The sequence below is a fragment of the Mastigoproctus giganteus genome, chromosome 7, assembly GCF_048544385.1.
Source record: "Mastigoproctus giganteus isolate SK-2022 chromosome 7, ASM4854438v1, whole genome shotgun sequence".
In the NCBI taxonomy this organism is placed as follows: Eukaryota; Metazoa; Arthropoda; class Arachnida; order Uropygi; family Thelyphonidae; genus Mastigoproctus; species Mastigoproctus giganteus.
In genome coordinates, this window is record NC_143581.1 from 188,156,968 (window position 1) to 188,171,923 (window position 14,956).

The 14,956-nt window shown below is 37.0% G+C and overlaps 1 protein-coding gene across 1 annotated transcript; it reads left to right on the top strand.

Annotated features, from left to right (window-relative positions):
- The first annotated feature begins 1,138 nt into the window (after positions 1–1,138).
- On the top strand, positions 1,139–14,445 carry LOC150083472 (uncharacterized). Its single transcript, XM_090377311.1, has 8 exons — positions 1,139–1,323; positions 3,785–3,837; positions 4,185–4,271; positions 9,686–9,796; positions 11,228–11,248; positions 11,366–11,395; positions 13,565–13,597; positions 14,233–14,445. The coding sequence occupies exons 1-8, from the start codon at positions 1,188–1,190 to the stop codon at positions 14,281–14,283; spliced, it is 522 nt and encodes a 173-aa protein (XP_090233437.1). The 5' UTR covers positions 1,139–1,187; the 3' UTR covers positions 14,284–14,445.
- Positions 14,446–14,956: the final 511 nt, after the last annotated feature.

Below are 14,956 nucleotides of genomic sequence, written 5' to 3' on the forward strand. Positions count from 1 at the left end.
GTAAATGTTTTCACGTGTGGCAATAGCAACCTCAAGAGACAATTGATAACAGGACATCGTAAGGTTCCGTCTTGCTGTTAGAGCCAGACAGCGGTCTGTTCTGGTTGATGTAACCCTCGGGTGACCTTGGCTAGCTCTTCTTGTAATGGTTCCTCTCTAATGAAACTGCTTCCATAGTGCAGAGACGGCACTACGTGATACATTAAGCCAACGTGCCATCTCTGCCTGCGACTGCCCAGCTTCAAGTCGTCCAAAGGCTCGTCATCTCAAAAAATCATCTAAACGACGGTGACTTGCAATCCTGAGTACTGGAGATGTGGCCATCCCACTGAGCGAGCCAGAAAACGGGAATGAAGTGATGTGATCGCAATCCGTGTTTTTATGGGCATAAATAATTTGCATAATGTGGTAGATCGATTTTTATCGGATACTCGGAATTTGCATGCCTCAAATATTCGCATGAATATTTGAGGCATGAAAATATTCATGCGAATACTTCAGCAACACTCTCCACCAGAAAATATTAATGAAGACATTTTCTCTGTTAATTTTGTCGACCAGTGTAGTTGTCATTCAGTGTCCTTTATAGTTTGTAGGTTCTTTGGGTTTCCTTATTTCCTTGACATATTATTTACGCTGGTTGTGGCTTCGACTCATGTGGTACTAGATCCCCTATTTTATTGCGAATTATGTCCGTAAGTAATGATGTTCTTTAGGGAAATTTTTCTTTGCATAATGAATGTAATATTAGTTGAATCACTATACTTTCATTGAATTTCCTGCTTGTCGATCAATTTCAAACTGGTACCGTGTAACCTCTGATCTTGCAAAACAACCTTCTTGAAAAAAAATATGCGGTTTAGCTCTTTGGAAAAATGTACACAGGACACGGGTGTCCTTGGGAAAACATTGGGATTTTTTATTACATAAAACCTCTAGATGCACTTCATCCAAGGATTTCCAGTTGTCAAGGATTTTCTACAGATTATTTAAGTTGATGTCAATCAAGTGTGCTTCTGTGCAATTATCTTACACAAAGAACAAAAGGTCCAAGGAATCTTCCCCGTCTGATCTTGAACTTCTGGTGACTTATTGCTTCATCTCTGAGAGAAGAGTATTTAAAGACTGTTCTGCTTCCTGTTTAACGATTCATTTAATGCTTCCGTGTATCACAGAGAGACATACAAATGTACAACTTCAGCATGAAACTACTAACTTCAATCTTGATAGTGTTGGTTTCTGCGACTTGCAATGGCGTGCCACTTGCTGGAGATGAAAAGGAATTATATGATCGAATAGAAAACTTCGCTAACGTATGTATTGGTAAGTTCTATTAATTATTTTCTAAATTTTATACGTAATTTAATAAGGGTCTTCTGTTAGAATCCCATCAGTATAACTCTCCTGTAATGTTTTTTTCATTTTTTCTTCACCTCTGAAACTCTTGATTTACAAATACAATGCTGATTATTGTTGCTTAAGTATTCAGGAATAATCGATGGGAAACGCTACTTAAATAGAAAGGGTGTAAAAATATTTGCTGATGCTATCGAGGTAGTGTTGGGTGGGACAGAACACTGCTAGCTTGTGGGGATACACAGAAGTTGGAAGTGATTCTTGCACTACTTCTATTGAGATGGGCAGCGGCCAGGATAGCAAGTTCGTAAGGCCATGGTAGATATAAGCTAGTCTGTAATCAATTCACAAAGGCGGTCAGAAAAGGATGCAAAGATAAACAGCAAAGACCTTTCAATTATGTAAACACTAGAAGGAAGGAAATGAGTCCAATTGGTCCACTAGATATCGATGGTTTGACTGTTGATAGCAGTGTCATATTGTTTGATATCATTGATAATCCTGTTCAGGTTGCTGACAATTTGAATGAATATTTTTCATCAACATTCACATATGAGGAAGTCTTTAGGGAAGAGGATACTAGAAATTTATCGAACTCCAATAGGGAGCTAAATAATCTTGTAATAACTGAGAGGAAAGCGGAAAAGAAATTGTTGAAGTTAAATATAAGAAAGGAACCTGGGGTGGATGGGATTTATACGGTTATATTCAGGGAGGCAGCGAAAGAAGTAAGCAAACCGATAGCCGCAATTATCAGAGCATCCTTGGATTCAGCTAAGGTCCCCGGGGACTGGAGATGTGCGAATGTATCCCCAATTCACAAAGAGATATCAAGAGGTGACATGAGTAACTACAGACCTATTCGTTTAGCTTCTGTTTCAGGGAAAATAATAGTCACTGGTAAAAGAAGTAATGTAGGATCATCTAGACGAGGCCGGAATTGTACTTCAAACAGGGCATGGGTTTGTAAAGAGAAAATCTTGTTTGACCAATCTCATTCGTAACTACGATGTGGTTATAAAGGAACTGAACGCAAAAATAATATTGATATCATATACTTAGATTTCAGGAAGGCTTTTGATACCGTTGCAAATAAAAAACTCCTGTACAAATTGGAGAAGTATGGAATTAAGGACAAGTTGCTGCTATGGATAAAGGGACGGTCAAGTGGGAGAAGATAATGTGTGGCAATCCATGGATATTGCTCTTCGTGGACTTATGGTGTTAGTGGAGTCCTCCAGGGTTCTGTGTTGAGTCTATCGTTGTTTTCTATATTTATCAATGATGTTGGTGAAGGTATATCAGGCTTAATGTCAAAGTCTGCAGATGACACAAAGTTTGGCAGGGTTGTTAACGATAGTAATAACACTATGCTACTGCAACAGGATCTAGAAAAGGTGGGCAGATGGGTTGAGATATGGCAATTGAAGTTTAACATTGACAAATTCAAAGTACTGCATATTGGTAGCAGTAACCGCAGATTAACGTATGAACTGTGGAGAATTACACTCAGGGTAGTGGTAAATGAAAAAGACTTGGGGGAAATTGTGCAGTCAGATATAAAGTTCTCTGAGCAATGCAGACAGGCTGCCAGGACAGCTCATGGGGTTTTGTCAATGTTATATAGGAATTTTCCAAGCAGGGATAAGCAGGTGATTATGCTATTGTAAAAGGTATTGCTTAGGTCGCATCTTGAGTACTGCATACAGGCCTGATTTCACGAAGGATGTGGAGATGTTGCATCGAGTACAGAGAAAGGCAACAAGACTCTTGAATGGAAACAAAAAGGGTGCTCTTAAGAAGAAAAGCTTAAGTTCTGCGAATAGGAGCGTCTGGATATTAAGTGCCTGCAAGGTGATCTGATTGAGGTGCTTAAGGCTCCGAATGGATTGAGCAAGCCCAATGCTGATAGAATTCTTTCCCCTTCTCAGACCATACACATACACATATGAGTGGGCACAAATTTAAACTGAGAAAGGACGGTTGCAGATTAGTTGTGCGGAAGTTTGCCATTAGCCAGCGGGTGGTTGATTGGTGGAAGAAACTCTCATCTGTTGTTGTTGTGGAAGTTGGTAGTTTAAATAAATTCAAGGAGGAACTAGTCAAGCTATTGGAGGGAATGAATAATGAATAGGTGAAATGAGAGATTTTTTGGGCTATTGCTGTATAAGCGTCCGTTCTTGTATCATTTTCCACTGCTAATGCTAATCTTAATAGCTGAAATTCTATATTCATTTATACTGTAAATAAACTATTGATAATTAATGTTATTTAATAATAACATGAAATCAGAAACGTATTGTTTCATGTTTGATCTATTGCATACATAGAATTACTTGTATAATGCTACATATAGAGGAAATATATGTAAGAGAATTCTTAAAGTTGAGCATTTTGAATATTATACTCGTTTTATGCACTTTTATAGGCAATGAACATTTCCAAGGATTTGTGAAGTGCTATAACTCATCAGACCCCAAAGTAAGTGTTATTATTATTGTTATTAGTGTTGGTTAGCGTTAATTTTAAATCAATTCTATTGAACTGAACAGAAATTTAGTTTATTTCGTTTTGTTTCGATTACTAATTCTGCTCTTCCAATGTATTTCTATGGATTTTATCTTTTCAATCAATATAACTATATTCGTTACTGTTTTAATTTCTGTTTTTTTAACCTGACTTGTTGACATCTTTTCAAAACGGTAACAGGTAATAACGTTACGCTATTACTATGACTTTGTACTAATTCCAACAAAAAGCGACGTTGTATTAATTTGTTTGAGTTATTCGCCACATGTTTAGTTTTTAAATTTTCTTTATTATTTTAGATGATTGAGGCTGTCGATAATTGTGAGAACACAGATGAGGAGTTACTAAAATGCAGAGAAAAACTGATTGACCTTCTGAAATATTTCGTAAGTTGATGGTTATTTTCAACCTCTTTCATTAATCTTTCATCTTTTAAGGGCACAAAGTTGTTGTACACGTTTGCACTAATGACCTTAAGAGTAAGAGATCTGCAGATTTACTCATCAAGTACAGGTCAATATTGAAAAACAGTCGCGAGTTAGGTTTGAATGTGAAAGTGCCTACAACTCTACCCAGACACGGTAGGAGGGAGTATATGATGAGAGCCTTGTTGATCAATTCGGCCCTGAAGAGATTGTGCAAGGCTCAAGGGGTAGAATTTTTCTCAGCCTGGCCTGTGCTTGTTAACAGGAGAGATTGCTTCTACAGGGATGGGATACACTTAAATAGAAATGGTGCGAGAACATTTGCTGATGCTATGGAGGCAGTGTTAGGTGGGTCAGAAAACTGCTAGCTTGGGGGAATTCACAGACTAAAAGGTTAAAAGTAGCCGCAGGCAGAGGTGAAGGTGATTCTTGCACAACTTCTATTAGAATAAGTAGCAACCTGGAGCGAGGGGTGTTGGGGGTTTCAGGGACTGATGACAGTCATCGTGAAACAGGTGGGTATATGGGATGTGTCAGGGTAACTAGAAACAGGAATAGGTACATGTATACTTGTATACCAATGCTAGAAGTATAGTAAATAAATTTGAAGAATTCGAAGTGTTGGTTAAGACATCAAAGGCAGATATTGTTGGGATATCAGAGAGATGGTATCAAACAGATATAAGCAGTGCAGAATTGGAATTTGGGGAGTACAATGTGTACAGAAAGGACAGACAGGGTAGGAAGGGAGGGGGGTTATGCTGTTAGTTAAGAAACACATAAAATCTAATGAGGTGCATCCAGTTGACATGGGTGGACAGTACAATTTTGAGTCTGTTTGGTGTGACATAAACACTTGGAAAGGGAAAATGAGAGTAGGAGTATATTATAGGCCTAATGACTCTGATGAGCACAACGAACAATTGTGCAGAGAAATATAGTGGGACAGCACATCAGAATGTCTTGTAATAGGGGATTTTAACTTTCCAGATACTAACTGGAACTTGTGGGCTGGTCACTCGCACGCTAACAAGACTTCTGTGAATTTATTGCAGGATTGTTTTCTACAGCAACATGTTCAAGGGATAACCAGAGGGAGGTAATACTCTTAATCTGATTATCAGCAGTGATGACGCATGCATTAGGAATTTGCAGATAAAGAACCACTAGGTGACAGTGATCACAATGTATTGATGTGCAATTTACCTAAAGATGTAACTACCATCAAGGGTAAAAGAAAGGGTTTTTGCTTTCGTAAAGGTGACTACAGTACTCTCAGTTTTAAATTCTGTACAGTGGGATCAACTGATGATATTAAAAACAGTGAATTCTAAATGGAAGGCGTCAGGGAATTAATCTTAGAAGCTGGAAGCTACTAGGCTTTTCATACCAACTTAGAACCTGAGGGGGACGTAGATTTAGGCCTAAATGGATGTCAGATGAACTAATGAGGCCAGTGGCAGAGAATAAAAATGCTTGGGATGCATATAAATTAGTAAGTGACACAGAAGACCATGGCAGATATAAGCTAATCTGTAATCAAATCACAAAAGAGGTTAGGCAAGCAAAGGCTGATTATGAGAAATCCTTGGCAAAGGATGCAAAAAAAAACAACAAAAACTTCTTTACTTATGTAAACTGTAGAAGGAAGGGAAAGAATCAGATTGGTTCACTTGACGTTGGTGGTTCGAATGTTGATGATCCTGCTGAGATAACTGACGAACTGAATGAGTATTTTGCATCTACATTCAAACATGAGGAATTCTGTCAGGAAGGTAAGACAGAAGTTTACTAAAACAGAAAGCTAAATGATTTTGTAATAACGGAGAACAAAGTGGAGGAGAAAATTTTGATGTTAAACCTAAAAAGGCACCTGGGGCAGGTGGAATCTATCCAGTTATATTGAAGAAGGCAGCGAGGAAAGTAACCAAACCCTTGGCCATAATTATGAGAGCATCCTTAGATTCAGGGAAGGTCCCTATAGACTGGAGATGTGCAAATGTATCCCCAATTCACAGAGGGGATTCAAAGGGGGAGGCAAATAATTACAGACCTGTTAGTTTAACTTCTGTTCTGGGGAAAATAATGGTGTCACTGGTTAGAGAAGTGATGCAGGATCACCTAGACAATAGCAGTAATAGTTCAGACACAGCATGGGTTTGTTATGCGGAAGTCTTGTCTAACAAATTTGATTGGATAATACGATGTGGTCACAAAGAAACTGGAGGCAAAAAATAATTTTGATAACATATACTGTACTTGGATTTCAGGAAAGCTTTTGATACTATTGCACATGGAAGACTGCTGTACAAATTGGAGCGGTATGACATTAAGGGCAAGTTGCTGCAATAGATAAAGGGATGGCTGAGTGGGAGACGGCAGAGAGTGGTGATAAATGGACTCTGCTCTACGTGTACTAATGTTAATAGTGGAGTTCCCTGGGGTTCGGTGCTGTGCCCATTGTTGTTTCGTGTATTTATTGATGATATAGTAGTAGTAGTGGCATGTGATGCAAGAAAGCAAGTGTATGAGCTTATGCAGCATCAGCCAAAAAAAAAAAAAAAATCACACCGTTCTCTCCAAATGCCTGTCCAGTTCCTCCTTAAATTTATTCAACCTATCAACTTCCACAACGACAGATGGAAGTTTGTTCCAGCAATTAACCACCCGCTGGCTAAAGGCAAATTTCCGCACATCTATTCTACATCTGTCTTTTCTTAATTTGAATTTATGCCCCCTTAGGTTCGTAATCTGAACAAGTGGAAGGATCCCATCAGAATTCAGCGTGCTCAACCCATTCAAGGCCTTATACACCTCAATCAGATCACCGCGCAGGTGCCTAGTGTCCAGCCACTGCAATTTGCAGAACTTAAGCCTCTCTTGGTAAGAGGATCCCTTCATTCCCCTCACCAATCTTGTTGCCCTTCTCTGTACACGCTCAAGTAAATCTACATCCTTCCTAAAATGAGGCCTCCAGACCTGTACGCAGTACTCAAAACGCGGCCTGACCATTGCCTTATACAGAGGGACAATCACCTCCTTTTTCCTGCTAGAAAAATTCGTATATATCACTGACAAAACCCCATATGGATAAAGGTATATCAAGCTTAATGTCCAAGATTGCAAATGATACAAAGGTTGGGGCAGGGTTGTTAATGACAATACAGACAGTATACTACTGCAACAGGATCTAGAAAAGTTAGGTAGATGGGCTGAGAAGTGGCAACTGAAGTGGTACTTTGCATTTGTCAAGTAACCCCAGAGAAATGTACCAAATGTATGGTACTACACTGAGGGAGGTGGAGAATGAAAAAGACCTGGGGGCAATTTTGCAGTTGGATATGAAGTTCTCTGAGCAGTGTAGACGGGCTAAAAGAGTAGGTCATGGAGTTTTTTCAATGATATATAGGAATTTTGCTGGCAGAGACAAGGAGATGATAATACCCTTTATAAGGCAATGGTCAGGCCACACCTGAGTACTGCGTACAGATCTCATTTTAGGAAGGATGTATAGTTGAATAGAACGAATACAGAGAAAGGCTACAGGATTGGTGAGAGGAACAAAGGGGTGCTCTTATCAGGAGAGGCTTAAATTCTGTCAGTTGTGGCATCTGGACACTAGGCACCTCCGAGGTGATCTGATTAAGGTGTGCAAAGCCTTTAATGGTTTCAGCAGGCTCAATGCTGATGGGATACTTCCACTTGCTGAGATTAAGAACCTGTGGGGGGCCTAGATTCAAATTGAGGAAAGACAGTTGCAGAATATACGTGCGGCAGTTTGCTTTTAGACAACGGGTAGTTGATTGCTGGAACAGATTTCCATCTGTTGTTGTGGAAGTTGATAGCTCAAATAAAGTTAAGGCTGAACTAGACAAACATTTGGAGTAACTGGATGGGTGAAATGGGAAGGTGTTTTTTTTTTTTTTTTGTTGATGCTCTATAAGCTTGCTTTCTTGCATCATATGCCTGAACTAATGCTAATGCTAATATCTCAATACAGTAATTTCGCTTTCTCTACAAATGTGTTTAAAATGTTTAGCGGACACAGTGGTTTTCTTCAATGGTGCTGTACACAAAATACGAAAGTGTTCACAAATCACAAGTAATAACTGCAGTTTAAATCGATGAATCGTTTTCAAAATGTTAAAATATTATTCTAGAATCATGGAAGATCAAAAACCATGTGTTCGTGGATAAAATGCCTTGTTTTCCTTTTTTTTTTTTTTTTTTTTCTTTTCAGAAGCGGTTTTCAAAGTTCGATCTGGAAATTTATTTGTCCAGTTTAAGAGATTATAATCCATCAGAAAATCACTGCCGCTATACCAAGGAGCAGAGGCTTGGTTCTGGTTTGCTTTTTTTCTTTCAGCAGAGCCTCTCAAAATGGCATAACTGACTGATTAACATGAAATGCGAGGCAACAAAAACTAGCAGAAAGGCAAATTGGAGAGCTAAGAAACATAAAATTCAAGAGCGGGTTGTGCATAACTGTTGAGTTCAGCCAGTACCTTGAAAAGGAAAAGGAACCATAGCAGAGGTCTTCAAGTTTTAAGACTTGAAGACCTCTGCTATGGTTCATCAGTATACATTGCATCAGTATACATTGCGTTGGCGTTTCGTTAACAACATCCCCTTGTGTAGGAATGGACTGGTCGACGACGCAGGTGAATGCTCAAATTTAGGATCAGCTGATGTAAGATTGCAATTCGCACAGTGGTGAGAAGGTTTTGAGTGTCTGGGGGAAATAATGGATCTATGTCGAAATCTTTCGAACGTAAAATGGGTGGACAAGACGTGCAGGTGCCAGCAGCTCGATAACAGCCAATATAGTTAAGTGCGCCGTTCTGTGGTGTCATGAGTCCACCATGACTAATTCAATAGCGGTCGAACAGCCAGCCAAAGGTCATACGTGGAGTAGGCTGTAGTTAGTGAAAAAAAACAAGAAAAGGAATCAGGATAGGTACGTGTTGCTGTTACAAGATAAAAGTATCACAAAATTATCTCAGCTATGTTACCAAGACCTGTGGGTCTCAACGAACTATTTCAGTTTTAAATTAGAGGGGTGACAAGCCCTAAGTCAAGTTGTCTTCTACATCTTCTAAAGATATATAACAGAAAAGTCGTAGACTTGAACGTTTCTGTTCAAGTGTATGACACCGGTTTTAATATCGGTTTTGGCAATACCTAAATCTAAAATTGATCTGCCACAAAACGATCTCTGATTATGCTCTCACAATGAATACTGGACTGAAATGAACTTTCTAAAGGAACTTTACTTATTGTAATACTGATTGTGATTTTCCATTTTATGTTTGGTTTTATCTTTCAAATAATTTTGCCTTAGATATATACTTAAAATATTTATTTATGTTTTAAAGGTGCCACCAAAACAGAAAATAAAAATTGAATCAGACTGCCTTGATTATTTCTTGAAATTGGCCGAAGATTTGGAAAACTTAAAAGAAAAGGTGTCAGAATTTGTAACTCAGGTAATTTCTCTTTAGGGCAATTACAAAATTTTTGAGTTTGAATGACTGCTCACAGTTCCTTATGCTCCAAAGAAAAACTTATCGCAAAAATTGTACTAATTTGTTTATAAATGAAATCCTTCATCTTTAAGAAAATCTTAAAAGACAAATTAAGTGTGTCATTAGATTCAAAAGAAATGCTCTAAAAGTTTGTTCTTCCTTTTGAGTCTCTGTTGGGTGATTTTAAACTATAGCTGAAATCTGATAACTATTCTCGATGCATACAAATCAATTAGAAACACTAGATTCGTTTTTAAAATTAGCTAGGAGGGCTTTAAAAATTACGTTGCAGCAGAGCATAAAGGAAAATAAAAGAAAAGTTATTCTTATTTATTTCAAACTGAAATAAATAAGCCCAGTGATTCTTCCAACTCATAATCATATTGACTTCAGCGGACCTCATCCAAATTTACAGAAACTATGCAAGGGACACTGTTGTATTGTTCATTCTACGCTACACAATAAATGCAAATCAATAATCATCTCACGATATTCATATGTGGCATGCACAAATATTGAGCAGCCACCACTCTCACGGTAACTCCGAAGATTGCCTATTGAAAAAGACCCATAAAAATTCCTCACGTCATTGACGGGATTCGAACTCGGGTCTTTTTCGCCTGGTGTGGGGAGGACAGTGATTATACCAACTGCGATAACCACGAGGGCTCGACCAGAGAACATATGCAATTCAAGAACGTATTATACTACACACAGATAGATGGATGGCTCTCATGTGACAATTTATTGTACCCACGTCCATCGGTGAAATGAGTCAAGAACCCTGTCCACTACTACCGATGGAGGAGACTGGTGTTTGACCCACAATTATGGGTATAGAAACCCAATTCGATATGAATGATATCGTGTAATTCAGCTTGGGCACTTAAATAACTTTTTGTAGGAAGCTTGAAATTCATATCTGCACCACTGCCAGAGTCCAAATGTCTTTGCACATATTGTAAACCCTTTGTTAAATATAGATTAAGGCATTTACTCTATTGAAAATATGTCTTATATTGTCTTAAATATTACAGAATAGTTAACTTTTTATTAGAATACGTAAATCGTAGAAGTCTTGACAGTTCCATTGCTAAGACTTTTGGAGAATATATATAGCAGCACCCTTTCGTTTCTAGAAACTATTTTTCAAATATCAGGCCAAATTTACTGATTTGCATGTGTTTGTAAACCTTTAGATCTCTCCATCTTTATATTTTTTACAAATTCGGACTTATATTCTTTGAAGTATGCAGATGTGGAATGCGAAGAATGCATTCAAATTTCAGAAGCATCTGCAGTAGATTTGGGTCACTTAATTCAACGTTTTTTTATAATTCCTGCTCTTGTGTGGACCAGTGGGTAATTTTTTCTTTTTATTCTCTTTTACAGGAAGAAGTCTATAGGAAAAAGGCAAGTAGTCCCTTACAAGTAAAGTAAAACAGAGAATACTTTATTATCATAAATATAATTAAATAATAATAATAATGGCTCAAAAATGATTGTTTTTCGCATTTCTTTCCATTTCAGATCACAGATTGCTTAAAATCAAAGGGAAATGTAAGTATTCATTAGAAGTTTCTAAGTGTTTTCTTTTTGCTTTTAATTACTTTTCTTTTTGCTTTTGTCAACTTAAAATTTTCAAAACAAAAGAACCTTTCGAGTGAACGTTAACTTCCGTATAAATTCCAACTGAAGAGGAGTTAAAAATGTTTAAGATAATCTAAATTTGCTTATGAACTCAAAAAAAAAACAAACAAACTAATATTCTGTAACCTTTCAAGTTTATGATGAAAGAGCTAAACAATCTTCTCAGTATGATTATTGTAAGTACTGGCAAGTGTTGTGAATCCATTAGACTTAAAAGATATAGGCAACCACGCATTGACTTTTATGTCATTCTGAAACTTCTGTCTTTTGAGTCTGTCTTTGGCTCATTAACTACAGTTTCTAGAGGCTAAAATATCTCTAAGGTAGAATCAAAAAGATAAAATGGAATGTGAAAAAAGTAAACATGGAAACTGCAAGATAATGTTTAACGGAATGCGAGTGAACAAAAATTGAGACAATATTAGCAATCCTGTCAGAAGAGCTATTGAGACTGAGAGAGTATTAAACCTCAGGGGAATGGTGAGCATTGAGTTATACTGAAGAAACATGACAGGTAAGATTTACATTAGATTCAATGATTGTTCCTTTACCCACCGGATTACCAGACAGTCCTAAGGACGCACCCAATACTTTTATCATTTTCTCACGAACAGCCCTTCAAAGTAATCCAACGATTCTCCAATGAACCTTTCCCTCATGTAATTCTTAGCCTCATGTTCCCTCATTAAAATGAGGGAACATTTTAATGAGGTTACATCTGAGTACGAAATAGGATGATCTGCGAGATTTTTGTTCTTTTACTTGATTGGATTACTATATTAAATCTTCTGATGCTAATGTTTGCTCAGATGATGTTAGTGAACTTATTCTTGTACAGGTGAAATATTTTAATCCACATTCCACTTTAAAATCTCGGCATTTATATAAACCTTGGTTTTCGATTAAATGTGCTAAGGCTGATCAAGACAGGAATGTTACATATCGCAACTGACTTGCATCCAAATCTCCAGGTTCATTTCCTGCCTCGTCCAAAGCTCGCAAAAATCGTAAAGCAGTTATTAATCAGTCCAAACTAGATTTTGAATAGGCTAAGAGTAGAAAACTTGCTTCTTATGCAAACGATATTCGAGAATTCCGGTGTCTTGTCAAATCTATTGACCGCAACTTTTGTCTATCTGTACTCCTGCCTCTATTTAAACCTGATGAGTCTATTGTCCTCTCAGCTAAAAATAAAGGCGGCTTACTGGCATCCTAATTTTCTTCAAACTCTTGTATTGACGGTTTTGATAAACCACATCCTACCATTCTAAGTACACTACACTGTATGCTTCCTGTTGTCTTCCATCAACAGGATGTCGGAAGAAGTTTGAACAATCTTGATGCCAAGAAAGCTCCAAGCCCTGGTGCCATTTCTCCACTTGTTTTCAAAACATGTGCTCCTGACTTGTTCTTGTTCTGCGTTCTCTTCGTGATATGCTTTTTTTTTTTGTCCCACTGGTTTTTGTTACTCATATCCAGACAGTTCCTTAAAAAGGATAACAAATCCTTCTCATCCAGCTATTTTTCCATTTTTTCTATTACATTTTTCTGTAGGAAAAACTGGTGCCAAGTTTTATTGCTGAATCTAGAATTTCGCTGAAAGTCGTTTCGTTATAATAAAAGGAAGCTGGACAAATATTCTGAATTTAATGAGGCGATATACTCGTATAAGATAATTAGCAGTATACGCAGAGATGAAGTAACGCAATAATGGAAGATATTTATGGGGAATAAAGCTTCCATCTACAGCAGATCTTCCAAAGAAACGTACCTAAGGTTAAGGTAGTTGTTGAGTTATTCTTGTTAGATTGGATTATTGCCGTAGAAGGTATGAAGCTCGTGGTAGATAGGTTGCTTATTAGAGGCGTAATTTGTTTCTCCCTCCTCCTTGGGAATTTCAAAAAGGATCTCCAGTAAGAGTTTTAAGTTGCATATTTTTGGTTAATTTCCTAAGGGTTTTTGACGCAAAAACATTATAATATTTATCTGCTTTAAAATCAATAAATTCTAGGATAATTCAAAATAATAGAATACCTTTCTAAATGTGAAATTTTTCATATTGCACTGTTATCTTTGCAGGAAAAGCTTCTGAAAAATTTTTCGGCCACTGAGGTAAGGATCTTTTTCTTTAGTATTCAAATATGAATTTTTTATTAATGTGCCCGAAAATGTTTTCCAAAATATTGAAGTGCAAAGAGAATATGAAAGTTTAAGTGATAATATAGTGGCTTCTCCACGTCTTTCAGTGATTTGAAAATATCAGAGTTCTCATTCCTTCCGCTACTGGAAGAATTTCTTAAAGAATAATATACTCCGAATTCGATTTAAGAAAAATATAAGTATATTCTGTGTCAGTAAAAATTGTTGTGTGCTTTTCAGCGATTGGCATAAAGGGTTCAAAAAACCCGAAATAATTGATGGACTTGAAACAACCAGGAATAAATTACGGGGTTGGAGAACCCATATTTTTTTCGATTTAATTGGCTAAATACAACTACTGATTAAAGTGGTATTTAGGAATTCCTCAGTGTCCAGCGCATTTGAACCTAGACGTGTATAATTAAGTGAAAATTCACTATACTATCACGGATGACGTTTATAGTTGATATTTCATTAATGCAAACATCGGTGAGCAATATCGAATGGCAAACAAGCTACTTAGCAGTGTAAATCAATTATAATTTAAAATTGGAGTTTGTTTTGTTCAATTTAAGTGTATAAATGTTATTGTTTATTATTTCTTCTAGGAATGCTTCAACAAATCCTTTAAGCAAATCGAAAGCGAACTCAAAACGTAGAATCATCGAAAATAGAAAACTTGAGTCTAAAATATTCTGGAATCATTCATAGGCAGTGGAAGAGTTTATTATACGTTTGTTTTTTAAATTCAAAGATATATTTTGTTGATATATGGTGCAAAAATACATTGAATAAAGAATAAAACTGCTTCTTTCAATAAAGGGTCAAAATAATAAATTTGAATACACTATGCACATTTTAAAGACAAGGTTCGACAATTAAGATCCATGGCCAAGTCCAAGGACCTCATTTAGACATAAAATGCTTAACATATACATTACAGCCCAGAGTAACATAGAATAAATAATGAAGAGTTTAATATTACTTGGAAAATAGTTAACCCATAAACTTGAACTACGTATGTAGCGGAGAGGGCATCGTTTTAATTGTATCTCATAATGTGGTTGCCTTCACAACGAGACAGCTACTATTGCATTACTTCAAATAAATAACGATAAATATTGTGGATATAACTTCGCAACTGTGATGGCTTGTTGTATGCGTTCTACTCGTTTTGAAGGTTGAGGAAAGTGTCCGATCGTATCAAGAGGTTAGCGGCGGTCCTTTCATCTGAGGTAATCCCCTTGTGGGGAACCTCCTTTAGGAGGGTAGTAAGTGATTGATTTTCTTTTGTTTTACATTTCTTTGAAATTTATTTATGCCAAGTAAGGT